This window comes from Alternaria incomplexa (assembly GCF_024043165.1).
Source record: "Alternaria incomplexa strain BMP 0042 chromosome Unknown scaffold_4, whole genome shotgun sequence".
NCBI classification, from domain to species: Eukaryota; Fungi; Ascomycota; class Dothideomycetes; order Pleosporales; family Pleosporaceae; genus Alternaria; species Alternaria incomplexa.
Genome location: NW_026249853.1, coordinates 580,392 through 599,449, shown reverse-complemented (window position 1 = coordinate 599,449; position 19,058 = coordinate 580,392). Strand labels below are relative to the sequence as shown.

Below are 19,058 nucleotides of genomic sequence, written 5' to 3'. Positions count from 1 at the left end.
TGGATCTAGACCCAATCTTTGTAAAAACCCAAGTAACGTTCGAAATTCAGATCTGCAAGCTCAGTTCATATTACATCTCCTTCCACCCAGTCCTTCCGGATATCTTGTGTATCATAAAGGCATCTAGAATAGCCACTAAGCCCCGTGCCACTTGTGGTGTCCTCCAATTCCTCTCCACCGAGCTGGACGCCTCAAATGGCTAACCAAAACGCAAACGAAGAAGAGCAAACAAATAGTTGGCAACATCCAGTTGCTCTCCATGTAATGCTTCTGGCTCGGCTTGCTCGTGTTGATGAGGCATATGAGACAGACAGCGAAACCGATGAGAACGATGGTGAGGAGGCGCACGTATTGACGTAGATGGCGCTTCGCGGGTGTTAGGGAGACAAAGGCAATGATGGCCATGAAAGTAAGTGCGAGTCCAGCCTAGTTTGTGTCAGTAAAGACTAAGAGAGAAGGAGCGGGACTTAACTTACGGATAAGAAAACGTAGTCGAATACAAGCTCGAAGCGCGTTTCGTACTTCTGGAGGAGCGCGGCCTTGTCGAAGAACTTTCTTTCAGGCTCTTCTACCGTCTTCGGTGCAGTCTTCGGTACCGAGATGGACAAGCTATCGAATAAGGTCTGGATCGCCATGCTTTCTGCGGTGTTCAAGCTTTTGGTGATCATGTCCACAGCTGTCAGATTCTGCTCGTCCTGCTGGTGATTATCGAAGCTCTGCGCCAGGACGATCAGAGTACTGTTCCAGGTCTCTAGTGCTTTACTCGCGTCGACGCCCTTGGGGATCGTGTTCCACAGGTAGACGTCGATCTTGCGACGGAGCGCGTCGGCGAAGAATGTGCCGTTGGCATAGGCACCAGTCAAGCTGAGCCCTTCAATTTCGCGGAACTTCTCATCGACACGGTCCATTCGAATGAGGGCCACAACCCACATGATGAGGTAAGAGACGCCCTGGAGGACGAGGACGAGCATGATGTGGAGGAAGAAGTGGAGTGAAGCCCAGACTTGCTGCTTGATCGTACCGAAGTGTTCTTCGTGCATGCGATCGAAGTATAGCATGTAGAGAAGATCTGAAAGGTGTTAGCAGGATGCTCGAGAAGCCAGGTCGATGCTTGGTAGCTTACAGATTATCAACACCGAAGAGACGATCTGGCCAGTTAGCTGAGTATCGAACTGAGATCCATTCTTGACGATTTTCGATATTGCTTTGCAGACAACGATGATGCCCTCTCCCAAGATGATCAAGGTAAGTAGCGACATGCGCTGCACGATGTGGGTACCCTTGAATGAGATGACGCGCCAGTAGCACGAGATGCCAACAGTGATGACGATTTCCGCGGCGCTGATAATGTACCATGCGTAATGTACCTTAGTCGTGAACTGCTTGCAGACACCTAACTCCAGGTTGCACGTCTCCTTGGGTAGAGCACCAGTAATGCTTCCGTACATCAGTGCCGCGATTAGCGTCGAGCTGATAACGAGCGATAACGGCAGGACAGTCTTTTTGTGTTTGCGCACGAAGAACAAAGTGACGCTATACTGGGCCGCGAGTACCAGACGAGATACCATAAGGATGAATGAAAGCACTTGGTACTTCTGGAGTGAGCTCGTAGGTTTTCCAGGCTCCCAGGCAGGACCGACGACAGCGAACCCGACCATGACACCGAAGTGGAGGGCTTTGGCAATTCGCTCGAAGATGCAATCGGCAGTGAAGCGAACGTCATAGAGCGAGTTAGAGTACCAGGTGAGCCAGAGCAAGGCGAAGAACCCGACGTAGGCGCGCAGGGAGGCACTGTCGTTGATCTCCTTCAACGAAGTGAAGGTGGTCAAGTTGGCGACGAAAACTGAAGGATGGCGTCGTTAGCAAGCAACATTCAAACTGTAGAAAGGTCTGAATGCTTACAGAGATCGAAGAACAGCTCTTGATTCGTGGCTTCGGCATGGCGCTTGAAAGATGGCATGTCACGTAGCTCCTGCGTGCACACCTCGACCTCGAGCTGAAGACCAGCTTCGGCATTAGGATCGTGAAACTCGCTATCAAGGACCGACTGTGTATTCTCTCGGGTTATGGCTGGGCTTTGATGTTCCTTCTCGCCGTCGTCTTTGACATGGTCTTCGACCAAAGGCGAAGCAAACCACTTCAAAGGCTTCTTTTCTTCGCTATGATGGTGGTACGTGTTGCCCATCTTGACCTTGGAGATATATGAAAGAGTGTGGAAAGTGATGCAGTCTCTATGAGTCACCGGTATAAGTTATAAATGGCGAGTGTCCTCGACCTAGGTGATGGATAGTGATGATGCCAGAGCTTATATGCAAGCAGGGCCGACTGTCTGTTATTGCGTGATTGCGTGCTACTGTGATAGGGTGGAGTCACGGGTAGCATGGGAATAAATCTGGAGATCTATGAATGTGACGCGTCAATATATTGGGGTAACTGTGAGTACCGATTGCTGTTTGGTTGTAGACGTACAAACGCTGTTTGCACGTGCCGTGGTATGTGGAGATACAGCAGCGGATGTTGCGGTGACGATATCAGGAGCTGTGTCATATCTCCTTATCTCCGGTGCGGAACTTCACCGATGAATACATCCTCAGATTGCAGACGACGATGCGACGGTGATGTTGTTTGTAGATTTTTGTGAAGCAGGCTGACTGTAACATCGATAACGTCACCTTATCGTAATAGTACACATTGCATCTACACCAACTTCAACTCGAAGTTCTTAACCAGGACCTCCCCACCCAGCTTGCTTGTCGCAAAGTTGAACACACCGAATCGGTATCCCGTGAAGAACTGCCATGTATTCGCCATGTTGTATGCAGGACCAAGCTGCACGAACTTGGTGCCATCAGTGCTGTACCAGAAGGTTGTTTGTCGCACCGCGTTGGTGTTGGAGAAAGCTGGCGTGATGTCTGACTGAACGCGGAACCACAGATCGGTTGTGCCGGCAGCAAGACTAGGCCCCGTGGCAGCGACAGTACCGGTAGACTTCGTCGTTCGGTCTGCGTTCAATTCCAAGCCGTTGACCATTACCAACTTTGCCGCGGAGCCTTCTTTATGTATACCGATGTATGCTCCAGTGTCACGGAAAAGCACAGCGCCAGCACGGTCGCCAGTGGCCATTTTGCTGATGTCGATCTTGAAAGTTCCCGATGACTTCGGACCAAGAATACGGTGTGTCAGCGTATTGCGCGCCGCGTAGAGGTCGTTTGTAACAGAAGCAGTCTGCAACTTGATGCCACCAGCCCCGCCTACTAAGCTCCACTTGCTGGTATCAGGGTTGTGGTTGAATTCCCATTCCGCGCTCAAAGCTGTGCCGGTAAATTTGTCCAAGCCGGTGGGTGGGGGGACGGTCTTGGCGGTCGTGACTGGCATAGGGTATGTCTTGCCCCATTCGCCATTCACTTTCTCAACTTCCGGCCATCCATCCGCCGTCCACTTCAAAGGCGCAGCGACAGGGATGCGTCCGCCAGGGTACGAGTCCATAAATGCAACGTAATACCACTTCCCATCTTTGGTATCGACTACGCCGCCTTGGTGGCTGTTGCCTGCGTTCGGCAAAGGTCCTGCAATGCTGTCGACAAGGATTCGCGCCTCGTATGGGCCCCAGGGACTCTTTGACTTCAACACCCACTCGTCATCCGCCGGCTTGGTAGCGAAGATGTAGTATGTGCCATTGATCTTGTACATGCGCGAACCTTCGAGGTATAGACCATTTGGATCTTCATAGACTTGTTGACTCCTGACTTCCGCTGTGCCGTCGGCGTTCAATTGGGCAACCTTGAGCTGGTACTTGTCGTACACGATGTACATGGTGTCATCATCGTCAATGAAAATTCCGTTATCGTAATAGCACTTTGGGAACGAGCCCGCAGCAGTCCAGTTCCAGCTCGATACTTCGCCGTTGTTGGCGGCTGCATTGGTCCCGTCGGCAGTCCAGATGTACGACTTGCCGGTGGATTGAACACAACCAATCCATATGAATTTGTCGGACGATTCTCGGTATCTCAGTGAGCTGGCCCAGATACCCTTGACGTAAGCATGGCCTGCTGTGTTATCGAGGTCGTATATCGAGCCGAAGTTGAGTCTTGGTACGCTATGAGTCACTGGTGTCCAATTAACGAGGTCGTAAGACTTTAGGACCGGAGCTCCTGGCGAAAAGGCGAAAGTCGAGGAGGAGTAGTAGAAGACATCGCCTATCCGGAAGACGTCGAGGTCGGGATAGTCTTGCCACAAGACTGGATTGTTGAACGTTGTAGCCCGACTGGTAAGCTCGTTGCTGGCGAGTGGGCTTCCCACGGCCGACCGAGACAATAAGCTGGCGAGCGCAATAGCTGAAGAGAAGCGCATGGTGGCTGGCGTATGCAATGAATGTGCTTGTAAATCGAGCGACGATGCCCTGGAGCATTTATACCAGCAATGGGCATTGCGCTATTTCGAGTGGCGCATGTCATCTCTGGAGAACCTTGTCTACTGTAACATGTTCATCAATTACCCCACATAGCCCTCTCAGGAAGTGCGCTACCGCTCAAGACGCCGTATTTACATTGAAAACCCGGGGTAATCACCGCACCAAGTTTGGGGTCGTCGGACCGGCTTCGCAACGCTCTTCCCCATTGGTGCAGCTCGGCTTGAGTTCTTCCGACTGGACACAGGCTGAGTGATCGACGTCGTCATTGCCGGTGGCTATCCGTGGTGTCGTGAGTTTTACCGAGCGTGAAGATTTGCGAGAATGTCGTATACATAAGATGAGATGCGAGGGGAGATGACATCGAGTGTGAGATAGAGGATGCAGGGGTAGATGTCAAAACAAGAGGGCCCGAGCGTCAACCGTGTTTCGTCCGAGCTTCCAGACACGTTCCTTTAGACCCTGCACCAGCCTCGCTGCGGCGACGAACATAGCGCAGACGTCTACCTGCTCCAATCTAGTCCGGCTGGTGTGCTTCCAACAATGCGACCCCTCAGGATGACGTCAAAATTGTTGTTGTTCGTGCAATGACAGCTTTCCAACTAGAGTCCGTTCCCAGAGTCGGCATAACTTTTCTCCGATCGCCTTAACCCGTACCTAGGTATGTATGTCATCTTCGCCCTGCACTTCCAAGGTTCACTTGGATCGTCACACAGATGGACATGATCGGTGTGAGCGAAGAGCGACATTGCTTGTCTGCACATACCCATAGACTGCTTCCCCGATTTGGCAATTTGTATAAACATGGAGTGCAGATACGGGATGCACATGGCACATGCCAAGAGCAGACAGGACTCTCTGGAAGACGAGGCAGACGACTAATGAAAGGACTTGATCGGTTCGGTTTTCACGTATTGCCTGGCGGCGAACCCCTCTTGCCCGTGATCGCCACGGTAGACTCGATATGGTACGAGAACGGACACTACAGGCAGAGTTGGCTGGCTTCACGAGACCAATGGCTTCGATGCTTTTTCGCTGCACGGCGATCGAACATAAGCCTTCGCCCCCACCCTTCAACTACATGAAGATTTGCTAACGCTCATTATAAATCACGGCTACCTTGTCTTGTGGCTTGGAATGCGGTATGAATGCTAGTCAGCGAAGGATGGTGGCCTAATAGCAACTGCATAAATAGTTGTCGTCATCTTGTCAGGACCAAACGCCCACACAACAACTCGCATACCTCGAAGATTACTGTAGCGGCCACTCGATCAAGATTGTTTGCTTCTACTCCATTTCAATGGACGCATTTGAGAAATACCTCGAGAAGGCGACTGCCAAAGGCTCGGACATTGTGCCCGGAGCGGTGATGGCTGTCGTGGATAAGGATGGTACTTTCCCCATACTATCTCCAAGTAAATGTATCTCACGCTCGCTGCAGGCAAATTCATCTACAAGAAGACCGCAGGTTACAATGGCGTCACTGAAGATGCGGAGCCTATGGACTTCGATCGAACCTTCTTCATTGCATCCTGCACAAAGCTCATCACCGCTATTGCTGCCCTGCAAAGCGTTCAACACGGTTTAGTCACGCTAGATGAACCAGTCGATCAGTACCTACCAGAACTGGCTTCCCAGCCCATCGTTCAGATGGACGGCTCCGAGATCAAAGTGCGTCCAGCCACGAAGTCCATCACTCTGCGTCAACTCATCACGCATTCCAGTGGCACGACGTACGGTAAGTGCTTCTAGACGGACAGCACACAGCATAGACTGATTTCGCCAACTTGTAGACTGGGCTTCTCCAAGTCTTTATGCGTGGCGAGCCTCACGCGGCGAACTACCCACTCTGATAACCGATGGTAACGTGGCTGAGAAGTATGCCTATCCACGGACCTTCGAAGCTGGACAAGGTTGGGAATACAGCAGTGGTTTCGATTGGACCAGTCTGCTCATCACGCGTTTGACCAACATGAGCTTCGAAGAATACGTCGAAACCAACATTGCAAAGCCTCTCGGTATAACTTCATTTACCTGGCATCTCAATCGCAAGCCAGCAGTGGAAGAAAAGCTGATGCGCACGAGCACCCGGCAAGACGACGGCAGTCTCACAGATGGCCCAACACCCTTTTGGTCTGGCGACCCTGTCGGAGAAGGTGGTGGAGCGGGCTTGTATGCTAATGTGTACGACTACACGCGCGTGCTTGCCGATCTTCTCAAACCCTCGCCTACCATCCTCTCCAAAACCATGGTCGACGCCATGTTCAGCCCGCAGTTCGCCGAAGACAGTCTCGCGGCCAAGGCACTCGTCGATAAGGCCGAGCTCGCTTATACCTGCACTTTGGACGCCAGTATGGAAGGCGTCAAGCCGAACTTCGGACTAGGTAGCCTCTTGTTGATGGAAAATGTGGATCGAGAGAACTACTTCAAGCCAAAGGGTACGTTATGCTGGTCAGGACTTCCGAATCTACAGTGGAGTGTCAATCGTGAGAGGGGAATCGCGCTATTCTTTGCCACGCAGGTGTCGCCCTGGGCAGATCGCAAGACGTTCGATCTTGTCGCAAGATTTGAGACGGCTGTTTGGCGAAACCTGAAAGCGTAGAGTTGGCGGCAGTTTATGATTAGTAAGATGACTGTTTTTTTCGCAGTGTACCTTTGTTATGCATGCATTAATGTCTCTTACATCGACGCTCGCGCTCGTGTAATTGAGTCTGTGCGCTACTGCGATTATACTTAGGTAAAGGTGAACGCGGAAATGGCGAAGTTTACAACGGCGCTAGTCCTCACAGACTCGCGCGCCCGCCCTTCCTCATCACCGACGCTATACCACGACCGACTCACCAACACCGCAATGACCGCCAAAGCAACAACCATGCCACTCACTGAGATAGAGTTGCCAACGGACCCTGCTACTCCAGGTACCGATGCAGATCAGCCTTCTGTTACGAACGAAAATCTCCTTAATATGGTATGTTTTAAGAATGTTAACTGGGTTCTTGCATTGCTAACTATTGGGAGGTTTGCGACGAGACCGGCGATGCCCACTACTGCTCGTCTACGCACCCATTGAAAGAAAAGAACACTCACCAAATAACTTCACCCTCACCCGACGACACCTACAAGCAGTCGTATGCTGCGCATGACCATATGAAGGGCTCAGTCACCAGCAATACTGGATCCAACACCTTTCCGTTTATGCGATTACCTGCCGATATACGTCTTTGCGTCTATGATCAGCTGGTGGCCATGCCCGTAACTCGATTACTTGCCGGACCTCGCCTGCACATATACCATACAAAGCCTTCTGTGGGCATACTGAGAGTCAGTCGACTAGTTCGCGAGGAAGCCTACTCTATCATAGAGCGTGGTTGTTCGGAGATATATCCATCAATTACCGTCAACGTTTCTGCGAACAGCAGCCCAGCCGATTTGTCACAGCACCTAAATCGGACCCAAGATCTGTTAGATGATCTCATGTACTGGTTTGGGGTAGCTCAGCAGGAAGATAAACTACACAGTTGCAGTTCTGGCGAAATGCATCGATCGACTCTGCTTAGTCTCAATCAGTGGATCGAGTGGCAGTTCATCAATGACTGGGAAGATGCTCCGACACACCGCGACAACAAGGCGGTCACATTCGAGTTCATGAAGCGGGCAATACTTTCTCTGCGACAAGGAACGTTTGTTATGCACCTCATATTGAACGACAGCAATCTCTTCTTGGCTCACCACGGCGATGACTGGTCTTCCCTCATCAGAACCTTGATCGAAATTTCAGCCGCGTGTCCCTCTTCTGTTCCCGGCATGCTTCGAATCTCGGTAACAGCAGATTGCACTGCTCGCATGCGAGCCGTTCTCAGTAGTCCTGCCTTATATGAAAGACGCCTCTCTCCTAAGATCTGGAAAGTTGATGTGGTTCAAGACGCCACTTAACTACTGGAGAGCTCATGAGCAGTGGCTGGAAGAAGTAGTCTAGAAGGCCTTTCACTGGCGATGGGTTCCTCTCGGATTGCTTTCCGTCATGGTCGTGGTTCTTGGTGGCTATTTGGGAGGGGCTTACCATAGCAGTCATGTCATACTTTGACTAATATGAAATGTATAAATGTATACTCAATTACTACAGACCTCGGCATCGACGTCGCGTCTTCCTCTAAACCTGCGGGAGGACCTTCTTCAACACCTCGACCAATCCCTTGATCTCCTCCTCAGTGTTATAATGTACCATACTGACTCTTGTCACACCCTCCGGCTCCAGTTTCAGCAACTCATCGCAAAGCCTCTTTGAGTAGAAATGGCCCCATCTGAACCCGTAGTTACTGATCTTCTCCGCCTCAGCCACGATCGCCTTGCTGCTCATGCCCCTGACCGTGAATGAAATGGTAGGTACTCTTTCTTTGCTATCCCTCGAAGTAGATCCCAAGATCGTGACATCTGGTCGTGAGTTTAGGAAGTCGAGAAGAATAGCCTGCAGCTTTCCCTCATGCTCGGTGATGGCGGGGAAAGCGTCGGTGAGGTAGGCGGTGACCGTTGGAATAGATTGTACGCATTCGTAGTTTGAGCCTGCGAACCCGATCTTATCTTCGAGGGTCTTGGTGGGGTTAAAGAAGTGAGCCAAAGGTTTCATGTGCTGTTGGGCTGAGTTGCTGGCGTAGAGGGCCTAAAGATGTGTGTACGAAGTCAGCATTCGCTTCGATACAGCTCGAAAAGGTATATGTTGACTGACCGCGATATGTGGGCCGTAGACCTGTGTCATTTCGTTAGTACTATGTTAACAAGAAAGCAGAGCTGATGCCAGACGAACCTTGTACCAACTGAATGCGTAGAAATCGACTCCAAAATCCTTCACATCAATCGCACGATGCGGCGCGTAGCTAACGCCATCCACACAGAACAGCGCGCCAACCGCATGCACCGCCTCTGCAATAGACTTCACATCATGAATCGTCCCCAGAATGTTGCTCACGTGCGTGCACGCTACGAACTTCACTTTGTCGCTCAACAGCGGCTTGAGATTCTCGGCTGTGAGTTTGAGTCCATCCTCCTTTGGAGACGCCCACCACTTCACAGTCAAACCAAGACGCTCAGCCATAAAAAGCCAGGGCTTCGCGTTAGTCTCGTGCTCCATCTTTGAGAGGATGATCTCAGAGCCGGAAGGAAATTGCAGGGATGAGCCGAGGTTCATAAAGAGCTGGGTTGTTGAAGCACCAAGAACTGGTGGTCGTTAGCAAAGGAGTGTGAATGAGCTGGAGGCTACGTTACCAATCTCATCGCGCCCAGCATTCATGTACTTTGCAGCTGCCTGGTAGCCCTCCTCGTACTTCGTATTCGACTGGGTGCCAGTATGGTATGAAGCGCCGAGCTGAACATTGGTCTTGGAGAGGTATTGCACTATCCTAGGCTCATGTCAGTTTTTGTATGTATCCACGATATGAAAATCAACTGACGAGTCAATCGCATCACCCAATGCCTGACTGCCGCCGGCATTGTCGAGGAAGACCTGATCTTGCTGAAGTGCGGGGAAGCGCTCCCGAGCTTTGGAGATATCGAACGTCATGATGCTAATGTCGGATTATCAAGAGCGACGTGAATTGAAGATACAGTATTGAGGATTTCAGGACTTTTGCTAAGATGTTGTATACCTATGATAGCCGCCGGCACGCCCTATGCAGATAGTGCGGGGCTTGGCTCAATGCAGCAGGTGCTAACATCAAGCAGTGACGGCATTGCCTGCCCCACGTTACGCCAGTAACCACAATGCGCATTCTCGAGACCAGAAAACTATTTCGTGAAATGAGTAAGATGAAATACCGGGAAGGGTATCCATGCGACAGGCCGCCACGCACTTGCAAGGCCATGTTGCCCCAGGTGTCGACAAGCCCGATAGCTCCACCACGTTCGGCCCTTCTCCCGGAGCGACCGACTCTCAGTCCGCATCGGAGCGCACCTCGATGATATTTGAATGGGAGAATCCTTTGCCGAACCTCTTCCTATCAAGATAAACGGTACCTTGCGCCTGGAAGAACGCCAACAGAGTAGCCAAAGCCGACGTGTCAAGATCGCAGGGCCCTCCCTCACCAGACTTGAACTCATCGTCAAGCTCAATGCCATTCTCGTAGCCGTGGGTTAGAAAAGGTCCACGGAAGTAGTTGCCTGCAGCTGGGCCCAGCCATTTGGTCAAACTCGGAGTGGTGGGCAGGTTCTCGTTCATGTAGTTGTCATGATAGTAGATACCGACCCGGTGCGAGGGTATGCGCTTGAGGGTGGGCCAGGTGTGTGATATGTGATTCAACATGTTGCGACCGAGGAAAGGCTCGCAGGATATTGATACGAAGTCCTTGACGTTGCCGTATTCGACCCAGACGAAACGCGGCAAAGGCTCATCTCCGGGGAAGAGGAGACCGCGAAAGAAGGTTGCACCAGGTCGTGGCTCGAGATCTGCGAAGGACTTGCAAAGCATCTTGTGCATCTTCCAGTCTTTCTTTTGACAGGCGGTAGAGCAGTAGCGTGCATTACTACAGGTGGAACAGCGTTGTTCAGCAGGCTGTTTGCAGACGAAGCAGGCATGGGGAGTTGTAGGCGGAGCTGGCGTCATATCTTCTGAGTTGGTGATCTTTGAGAAGGTGTCATGGAAAGCAATGGATAGTTCAGTAGCGATAAGAAACGATTGAAGGAAAAGGCCATACGAAGGCGAGCGGTGTTCTACGTACTTTAAACCGCGAAGACTTTCGAGGTGAGAGAATCTCTCACTTTGGCTTTCCACACTTCCACTTCTTCTGTCCCAGCTGACTCGAACTGACCTTCCAGGCGTCCTCTCTCGGTAATCACATTACCTTTACCTTCCTCCAAGAACTTTTTCGTAACTTGCACAGCGATCTTTAACAGCTCTACCGAAGGCACACCGTCCGTCTCGATATCTTTTTTACCCGCTGCCGTAGAGAAGACGAAGCCAACAACAAACGGCAGGTTGCTCTTATGTGCTTCCCACTGCTTCCCAGATTTGGCAGCAATGATAGGACTGAACTGCTCCTTCATCCTTTCCATCAATTCCCAGCAAAGGTCATGCATGGTGAAGTAATCGAACGTGATTTCTGGAGCCTCGGCGTGGAGAGCAGTGGCCAATTTTTGTATGACGTGGGTTTGCCTTTGAATGGCCGGCATGACGGCGGCGAGGGAGGAATGATGGCGTGCGCCTTCTTTGATCTCGTCTTCAATTGTTTCAGCTGTGATGAGTCGTTCGTCGCCATTTGTTGAAATACGCGAAGCCATCCAGGCCGATACTGGACCCTTGAACTTCAACAAACGTGCGTTTGCTTTGGTCTCCTTGACCTTCGTATTCCTCTTTGAGCTTGCCCAGTTAGTTGCTGAAGCACCAATAGCCATGAGAAAGTTCTTCCAATGTCCCTCAAAGTCTTTGGGGGGTTCGCCAATGAAGTAGGCCAAGTTTCCCTACATGTCCCACAGCGTCTGAAGATCCTTCCACTCTTCCGAAAGAAGCTCAGTCTGGCGCAGGGCATGGTATAATTGCGTTACGCACATGACCGCCCCGGGTGTTGCGGCGTACTTGACAGCTTCTCTATGGAAGACGTTTCGCGCATAGTGAATTCTGCAGAGATAAAGGCACAAGGTCAGTCTATGTCTCACATGCATTTCGTACAGTCAGGACCTACCAAAGACCACAATGTGTGGGGTTGCGACGCCATACGGTATAGTCCTTGTAGGGAAAAGTAAACGCCGATCGGATGATCGCGATGGGATCGACCTCCATGATCTTATCGACCGATTTTACCAACTCCTTCATGTCGGAAGAAGCTCTAGGGTATGTCTCAACGTATTTCTGGAGCGTAGTAAACTCGTTGCGCATCTGCGTCCAGCCCGCACCAACCTCGGTACAGTAAATGATGTCGAGATATATCTGGAATGCAAAGCACGACCAGATTGGTGGTTGCTTGTTCGTATTCTCCCTTGCATAGGATTTCCGCGCTGCCTCGAAAGCGATGACAAACTGATCCTCAACCGCTCCCGGATGATTGTGTAGCAAGGGAAGATTTTGGAACACTTCCATCAACGTCGACTTATCGCGGGCATACTTTTGCTTGTTCGTTCTGGGTGGTGGACCCTCATTTTCATCGAATCGACCCCATTTGCCATTGTAGTCCATGACTGACCCGGACGCGGAGAGATCGTTGTAAAGGTAGACCAGGAGGCCATTACGGGCGTTGTTGAACAGGGCGTCTGCGATGTCGTAGGCTTCGAAGTTGTAGTCGTTCCACCAGCCGAACCAACCTTTCGCTTGTGGGTCAACACCAGCTTCTTTAGCTATAGCCAGAAAGTACACCTCATGGAACGGCACGCTTTCGACGAGATGCTTCATCACTGGATAGACTTCGTCGTGCATGCTGTGCGCAAGCTGAATTGCTGTGTTGGTCGCTACCGACACAGTTGCCAAATCGAGTTCTCCCGCATGGTGCCGACCCCATAGGTCTGCAATCTCAGCACGAAGGCGGGAGAGGTCGTCCATCAACATGGTCATTGCCATAAAGGCATCAATGACGGAGTCGGTCAACACCTCAGCAGTGTAATCCAGTTTCATAGGTTTAGGCGGAGGTACCACGTCTGGTGCAGCCAAGAACTCCGCCGATGGCTCATATACATCCAAAACCTCGAAGATGTTGCGAAGTCCAGTCTGTCTGACTCGGTCTTTATCACTCCGAGGCGTAGCATTCTTGATGCTGTTGAGATCGAGAGCATCGTTTCTCATCAAAGGCTTGAGTGCATCGCGAACACTTTCTAGGACAGTGACAAAAAAGCTGTGACGGTCATCTGACGATTTGTCGACAGCTTCGCCGGCAGCTGCCAGCTTATGCGAGAAAGCACTTCGAACCGATATCACTCGATCAAGTGCAACGTTGAAGTAGTCCGGCACTTCTACAGTGCCTTTGACCTTAGCAATGTGAGCAGACAAAGGTACGAAGTCCTTGATAGCAAGGGTGTATTTCGGCTTGGACGTCTGCTTGTTTGATCCAATCTGCGTAGTATTGCCGGCTTTTCTGGCTTTGCCTTTGAGTCTTTGCGTCTTCTGTTCCGTAGGAGCAGGCGGTTCGAGGGGCTTGTTGTAGCCAAATGACTTGGCTGTAGACGCGACTACAGAAAAGAGAGATTAGCGCGTGCATCTCTCGTAAGTCTGGCCGCAACTTACGCCATGATGCCACGACATCCGTATCGTGCTTGTATTGCTGGTAAACGCTTCGTAGGTTGTTGGCCGCCATTGTAGTTGTGTAACTGCGTCTATTCCAACCGAACTGACCTCAGTACATGGGTATCTGAGTATGCAGCCTATCCGTTTCTACTAAGTGGAACTTCGGGGGAGATATTCTGGGTGTGTTGTCTTCGCTACCATAGATCGTAAATGGGTCGACACAGCTTTCTGGCGGTGCGCGAAGATATTGCTGGGTCCTTCCCCGCCACGCGTCGCGTCGCGATCGCGACAAATCGCTGTCTGAGGCACGCATCGACAAAAGCAAATTCCAGCCCCCGGCATCTTGGGGTGCAGAGTTTTCTAAGCGCATCCGGTTCTCCGCCCCGTCCATTGCTAAGTGATGCAGACTGAAGTGTTGTACTCCTAGTGGTAATTCGATATCGCGCGCCTGGATGATGGAAGGCCAGATGGATGCGGCCCGCCGAGCCGTGGAAAACCGCCATGCTAAATTGGGACTAGCGTTAATGGCATGCGCTGTGCCGCACAGCGAGCACCTGCAGCATTGCAATCCAGGCTATCTCAATCACCCTGTACTTCATCAAATTGGTACATCTAGAGAACGGCTCTGAACAATGGAAGGGCTGCCGCTGCTTCAAACATCCAGAAGTGAGCGTGCCAAACATCCGCGTTACATACGTCATCATCTAATGCTCTCCAGGCGACAGCACCAGCTCGCTGAGTACTCTGCCCAACGAAATACTACTCCAGGTCTTTTCGCATGTCGATTTGTATCGCTCCATTCGCGTATTGGGCTACATTCCAGATGACCCCCCTCCAAGCTCTCCAGACGAGTATCTCATTTCCGATTTTCGCGCTAATTCTCGCTCGCTGCTCAACATTGCGTTGGCGTGTAAGAGGTTCACGGTTCTGGCTCGCGAAGTACTGCTCTCTTCGCTCGTGCTCGAGGTCGGCTTCCCAGGAACATTGAATGAGCTTTCCAATTCGGACATCTACGGCCTGATCTGGAGATTGCAAGCACGACCGGAATGGAAACGACATATAAAGCAGCTGAGGTTATGCCTACCGTCGGAAGATCGTGGTATCATGAAGTTTAGTGGTCCAGGTCCAGTAGAGCCTCATGTGAACTACCTCGTCTACGAGAAGGCGCGTGATATCGTCGCTTCCCTCGACCTACCTGCTTGGTGGAAAACAGGGAAGATTACAGAACTGAAGGGCACCTTCGCACATGCTTCAGCTTCCGTGTTCTTGGCTCTGCTACCAAATATTGCGACCTTGTGCATATTCGACCCATACTCAAATCTTACCCTCGCTGAGGCGCATTTCCAAGACACGCGCCGTTGGCAGAAGTTTGCTTCAACACAAGAGTTTGCTTCAAGGCTACCGACCGCACATGTGCTATCTTATTTGAAGTACGAAAGTCCCTTACCGCCGCTATTAGGGGGTGGCTTGGAGCACTATCCCAATCTGCACACCCTCGACCTGAGCATCAGACTTCAAGGCCAAATACACTCGCAAATTCGCATGGCATCCGAGCACTACCTCAGCAGCCATCGTGCACAGCCAACGATCCGACATCTCCGTCTAGACTTCGAGGTCAGAACCGTCGGCGTATGGAATACCACTTCTCGAGCGTGTATGACGAACGTTCTCCGCGCCTTTCCCAATATTCAATCACTCGAATACTACGCGGAACCGTCGGACAGTAAGAACCCGTATCGGAGTGTCCGCGCGTTTCCTGCCTATCAGGCAAACATCCAATACTATCCTACCGGGCCGTCTCCTCTTGAGGATGATGTCTACGTAGATGAGCAGCACTGGGATCGAACGATATACGATGCGCGAAGCGAAGTCACCGACTACCAGAACCTGGTGGACGGCATGATACATCTGCGACCAAACCTCGAAACCCTGAAGCTACCAGGCGGCTTCTGGACATTGCCAGGCGCGATGCGCAAACCTTTACCGCGATTCGACCAATTTGCGCAACTCAAGAAACTGGTCATTCCTCAAGCAGCGCTCATATCGATCAAGCTCGACAACATGCGTTTCGACGCCGTCTTTGAAGGCGACTTCGAGCTTTCACCGACGCAAGCTCTGCCGATCTCTTTGCAGCACCTCAAGATTTTCGACGTTGACTTGGCATTCTTGGAAAGCAGGTGGCTGCAAGATCTCTTCGGCGCGCAGAAGGCCGAGAACCATTGGCCGAGATTGCAGTGTGTAGAGATCTTGATGGGGCCTACAGTCACGGGGTTGTGTCTTGAGAAGTTGAAGGCCAAACAGATGAATGCGGACTTTTGGAAGCTGGTGGATGATGCGAACTTCGAGGTGGTGGTGGAAAGGGATGAGGAGGGACCGGATGCGTGAGGTGGCTCACGACTGTCATGTACGAGGCGGGAATATGTTTACAGCGGCCTTTGGTTGATTCAACGAGATTATGTATATGCACGCTGCTTCGAACGAAGGGCAAGGAAGTCGAAACCGTGTCATGTGGTCTTTGGAAGGAATTAAGATGCACCCGTCAAACTCTCAACATTCGATGTAGGCAATCGAGGAGATCTCGCGCGTGGGATATAACGAGGAGAAGATAAGTGGTAAAATATAGTGATTCGTGTAAACAGTATGCAAGTCTATATATGCACAAAGAAGTCGTAGTATATACAAGACTCCGCCCGACCAAGCGAAATCCGATCATCCCATCATAAACGCCGCGCTATCATCGTTCAAGCCTCATAGGTATCATCTAATCCAAAAGTAATCCCACCCAATAGTACCAAAGCACACACGTTTAGACCTTGGTCTCGAACATGCGAGCCTCAACGTCCTTGCCAGCAAGCACAGAGTCGTTGTCGATAGCACCGTCAGTGGTACCGACATGGCTCTCGCTGTAAGCATCAAGCTCGGCGCCCTTGACCATGTTGAGGTAGATGGGGTAAGACCAGGCAATCGCGAAGAAGATGAGCGGGATGCACATGGCCTTTCGTGTGCCGATGCGGTCAGCAACGTTGCCGAGAATGACGGGGCCAACGGCACCACCGCAGACGGAGGAGACGAGGAAAGAAGCACCGCGCTTGGTGTGGCGACCGAGACCGCGGAGTGTAAGGGCGAAGATGATGGGGAAGATGCAGGACTCGAAGAAGAGGACGATCATCAGCATGCTGAGACCTCCCCAGTTGGGACGGGTGGCGCTGCCAGTGTTGGTGCCGATCGCAGCGCTGATGAAGATCATGATCAGGGTCTGGAAAGCGAGGAGGACGTAACGGGGCTTGCCGCCGTAGTACATGAGTCCGGCTGCTGCGAAACGTCCGACTGCGAAAAGGGCTTGGGCGATGGCGTAGAAGTTGGCTCCCTCGTGGTGGCCTTCAGTGACGGAAAGGTCAGGGCGCGCCTCAGCCTATAGATTTGAAGTCAGTAAATGTTTCACATCGTCTGTATACTGATTAAACGTACAAAATAGTTAATAAAATATGCGGCCACTCCTACTTGTCCAGCGACGTAGGAGAACTGAGCAGCGGTACCCCAGAAGAGAGTGTACTGCTTGCGGAGAGGCTTGTCGACGTAGCCAGTAGCAGCGGTGGTCATCTCAGCTTGGTCGGCCATGTCGGAGTCGGTAATCTCAGGAATGGGAGCGAAGTAGAAGACAACAGCGAGGATACCGACGAAGCCAGCAATACCAAGGTAGACCCATTGAACAGCCTCGAGAGACTTGCCGTCGGTACCGACGTTCTTGAAGATGACCTGAGCAGCAAGGACGGGAGCAACGACAGAGCCAACAGCCTGAACGGACTGAGACAGCTCGAGACGGAACTCGGAGTACTTGGGAGGACCGCAAACAGCAATGTAAGGGTTGGCAGAAGTCTCGAGAGTCGACAGACCAGATCCAGCAAGGAACATGGCACCACAGAAGCCACCGAAGCTTCGCTTGACAGCCGCAGGCCAGAACATGAGAGCACCGACGCAGTAGATAGAGAGACCGAGAATGAAGGTGTATCGGTAACCGAACTTGCGGAGGAACCATCCAGAGTATGTCAAAGGACCGATGAAGTAAGCACCGAAGTAAGCAGCCTGGAGACCAGACGACTCTCCACGAGTGATGTCAAGAGCGACCTGGAAGCGAGAGTTGAGGACATCGAGAAGACCGTAGGCGAATCCCCACATGAAGAAGAGGATAGTGACCAAGGTGACGGGAACGATAGATTGGCGGACCGTGAGAGCGGAAGCTCCAGTGACGACACGGTTGTCGACAGACTTGCGGCGAACCTGTTCGTCGACGACTTCAGCGACTGAAGGGCGGCGAGCTTGCTGCTCGTGGACTTGGTCCAGAGTAGGCTCTTGCGAGCCGTTGTTTCCAAAGAAACCCATGGTGATGGTAGGGTAAAGATGAAGATTGGGAACGAAGGAAGATATGAGCCCAAGGATCAACAGATGATATGTCTGTAGAGGCAAATCCCAGATAGTGAGAGACGAAGAGCGAGATGCTGATGCTGTTTCAGTGAAGGGATACAGCGCACTCTATATATCCGCTCTCCGCGTCCCCAGATACCCATCTCCATGGTATAGGTCGCGACATGGGGCTGGTGCCATCCAGACTGCAATAGCAGTCGGTAGCCCATTCGGTAGTCCCATGCTGGCGTTGGTTGAGCGCGGCGTATAAGCCGGGGTGTTGGGGTAGATTCTACTGCTAACGCATCGCCCCGTACGCTACACCCCAGTATCCGCAAATTTTCATCGGAACGCTGCCGTGATGGGCTGGCTCTTCCTCGGCGACTCAGTAGCCTGCATATTCTCCCCGAGAGTATAGCCGGCAAACATCGGATGGTGCGTGTCTGTGTCCAATCACCACGTGCATAAGCATGCACTAACAGCAACGCATGGACGTTCTTCTCCGAGCGGTCCCACTTAGTCGTTGAGCCTCATGAGACAAATGCCTCGCAGATGGGGCTCGATAGCATCTCCGCGTTGCCAACCCCATGGAGAGACTGTAGCGCAGAAAAAAACTGGAACGCACACAACAGTGGAGTCCCCAACCCGCAAAATGCCCATCTAGCGAGCTGCTCCAGCGCCTTCTAGAGGGGCGCATCATCTGCACCCCGCTGTTGATCTCAGCGATCTCGCCTGGTGCCATGTCGTCAGGGTCCTTCGGTGCAGAACCTCTAGAAGGCGTTTTTACAAGCAACGGCAAGCGAGGCTTGTAGGGCCAGCGAGTGAACGACAAGCGATCCAGGAAAGATTCTGGGCGCCACCAAGCCTTCTTTGGGGAATTCATGATCTTGTTTAGCGTTGGTGCGCACCGTCTCTTGGACGCGCAGCCAGTAGCCTCTGGGCTCCCTTGGCATGTTTTAGGCACAATGACATGAGGCCTTGTTGAGGCTCCGACTGCTGGGCCAGGGTGGTCTCGCATGGCCTGAAGCTTGGGGTCTGTGACCTGTTTGCCGC

General features: G+C 51.8%; 7 protein-coding genes across 7 annotated transcripts; 2 read left to right on the top strand and 5 right to left on the bottom strand.

The window, feature by feature from the left end:
* Positions 1–135: 135 nt before the first annotated feature.
* Positions 136–2,185, bottom strand: J4E90_003396 (uncharacterized protein; the record flags this gene model as incomplete). Its single annotated transcript, XM_051432966.1, has 4 exons — positions 136–426; positions 477–1,069; positions 1,124–1,843; positions 1,903–2,185. The coding sequence occupies 4 exons, from the start codon at positions 2,183–2,185 to the stop codon at positions 136–138; spliced, it is 1,887 nt and encodes a 628-aa protein (XP_051292864.1).
* Positions 2,186–2,697: 512 nt separating this feature from the next.
* On the bottom strand, positions 2,698–4,350 carry J4E90_003395 (uncharacterized protein; the record flags this gene model as incomplete). The annotated part of the gene is made up of 1 exon (XM_051432965.1): positions 2,698–4,350. One exon carries the CDS (start codon positions 4,348–4,350, stop codon positions 2,698–2,700), a length of 1,653 nt encoding a protein of 550 aa, XP_051292863.1.
* Positions 4,351–5,708: 1,358 nt separating this feature from the next.
* J4E90_003394 (uncharacterized protein) lies at positions 5,709–7,010 on the top strand (the record flags this gene model as incomplete). Its single annotated transcript, XM_051432964.1, has 3 exons — positions 5,709–5,799; positions 5,850–6,146; positions 6,202–7,010. 3 exons carry the CDS (start codon positions 5,709–5,711, stop codon positions 7,008–7,010), a joined length of 1,197 nt encoding a protein of 398 aa, XP_051292862.1.
* Positions 7,011–8,558: 1,548 nt separating this feature from the next.
* On the bottom strand, positions 8,559–9,962 carry J4E90_003393 (uncharacterized protein; the record flags this gene model as incomplete). The annotated part of the gene is made up of 5 exons (XM_051432963.1): positions 8,559–9,065; positions 9,132–9,152; positions 9,210–9,619; positions 9,668–9,801; positions 9,853–9,962. 5 exons carry the CDS (start codon positions 9,960–9,962, stop codon positions 8,559–8,561), a joined length of 1,182 nt encoding a protein of 393 aa, XP_051292861.1.
* A 369-nt stretch (positions 9,963–10,331) lies between these two features.
* J4E90_003392 (uncharacterized protein) lies at positions 10,332–13,674 on the bottom strand (the record flags this gene model as incomplete). The annotated part of the gene is made up of 4 exons (XM_051432962.1): positions 10,332–10,886; positions 11,156–11,854; positions 12,111–13,549; positions 13,605–13,674. The coding sequence occupies 4 exons, from the start codon at positions 13,672–13,674 to the stop codon at positions 10,332–10,334; spliced, it is 2,763 nt and encodes a 920-aa protein (XP_051292860.1).
* Positions 13,675–14,236: 562 nt separating this feature from the next.
* On the top strand, positions 14,237–15,989 carry J4E90_003391 (uncharacterized protein; the record flags this gene model as incomplete). Its single annotated transcript, XM_051432961.1, has 2 exons — positions 14,237–14,270; positions 14,323–15,989. The coding sequence occupies 2 exons, from the start codon at positions 14,237–14,239 to the stop codon at positions 15,987–15,989; spliced, it is 1,701 nt and encodes a 566-aa protein (XP_051292859.1).
* A 421-nt stretch (positions 15,990–16,410) lies between these two features.
* On the bottom strand, positions 16,411–17,984 carry J4E90_003390 (uncharacterized protein; the record flags this gene model as incomplete). The annotated part of the gene is made up of 2 exons (XM_051432960.1): positions 16,411–17,016; positions 17,073–17,984. 2 exons carry the CDS (start codon positions 17,982–17,984, stop codon positions 16,411–16,413), a joined length of 1,518 nt encoding a protein of 505 aa, XP_051292858.1.
* Positions 17,985–19,058: the final 1,074 nt, after the last annotated feature.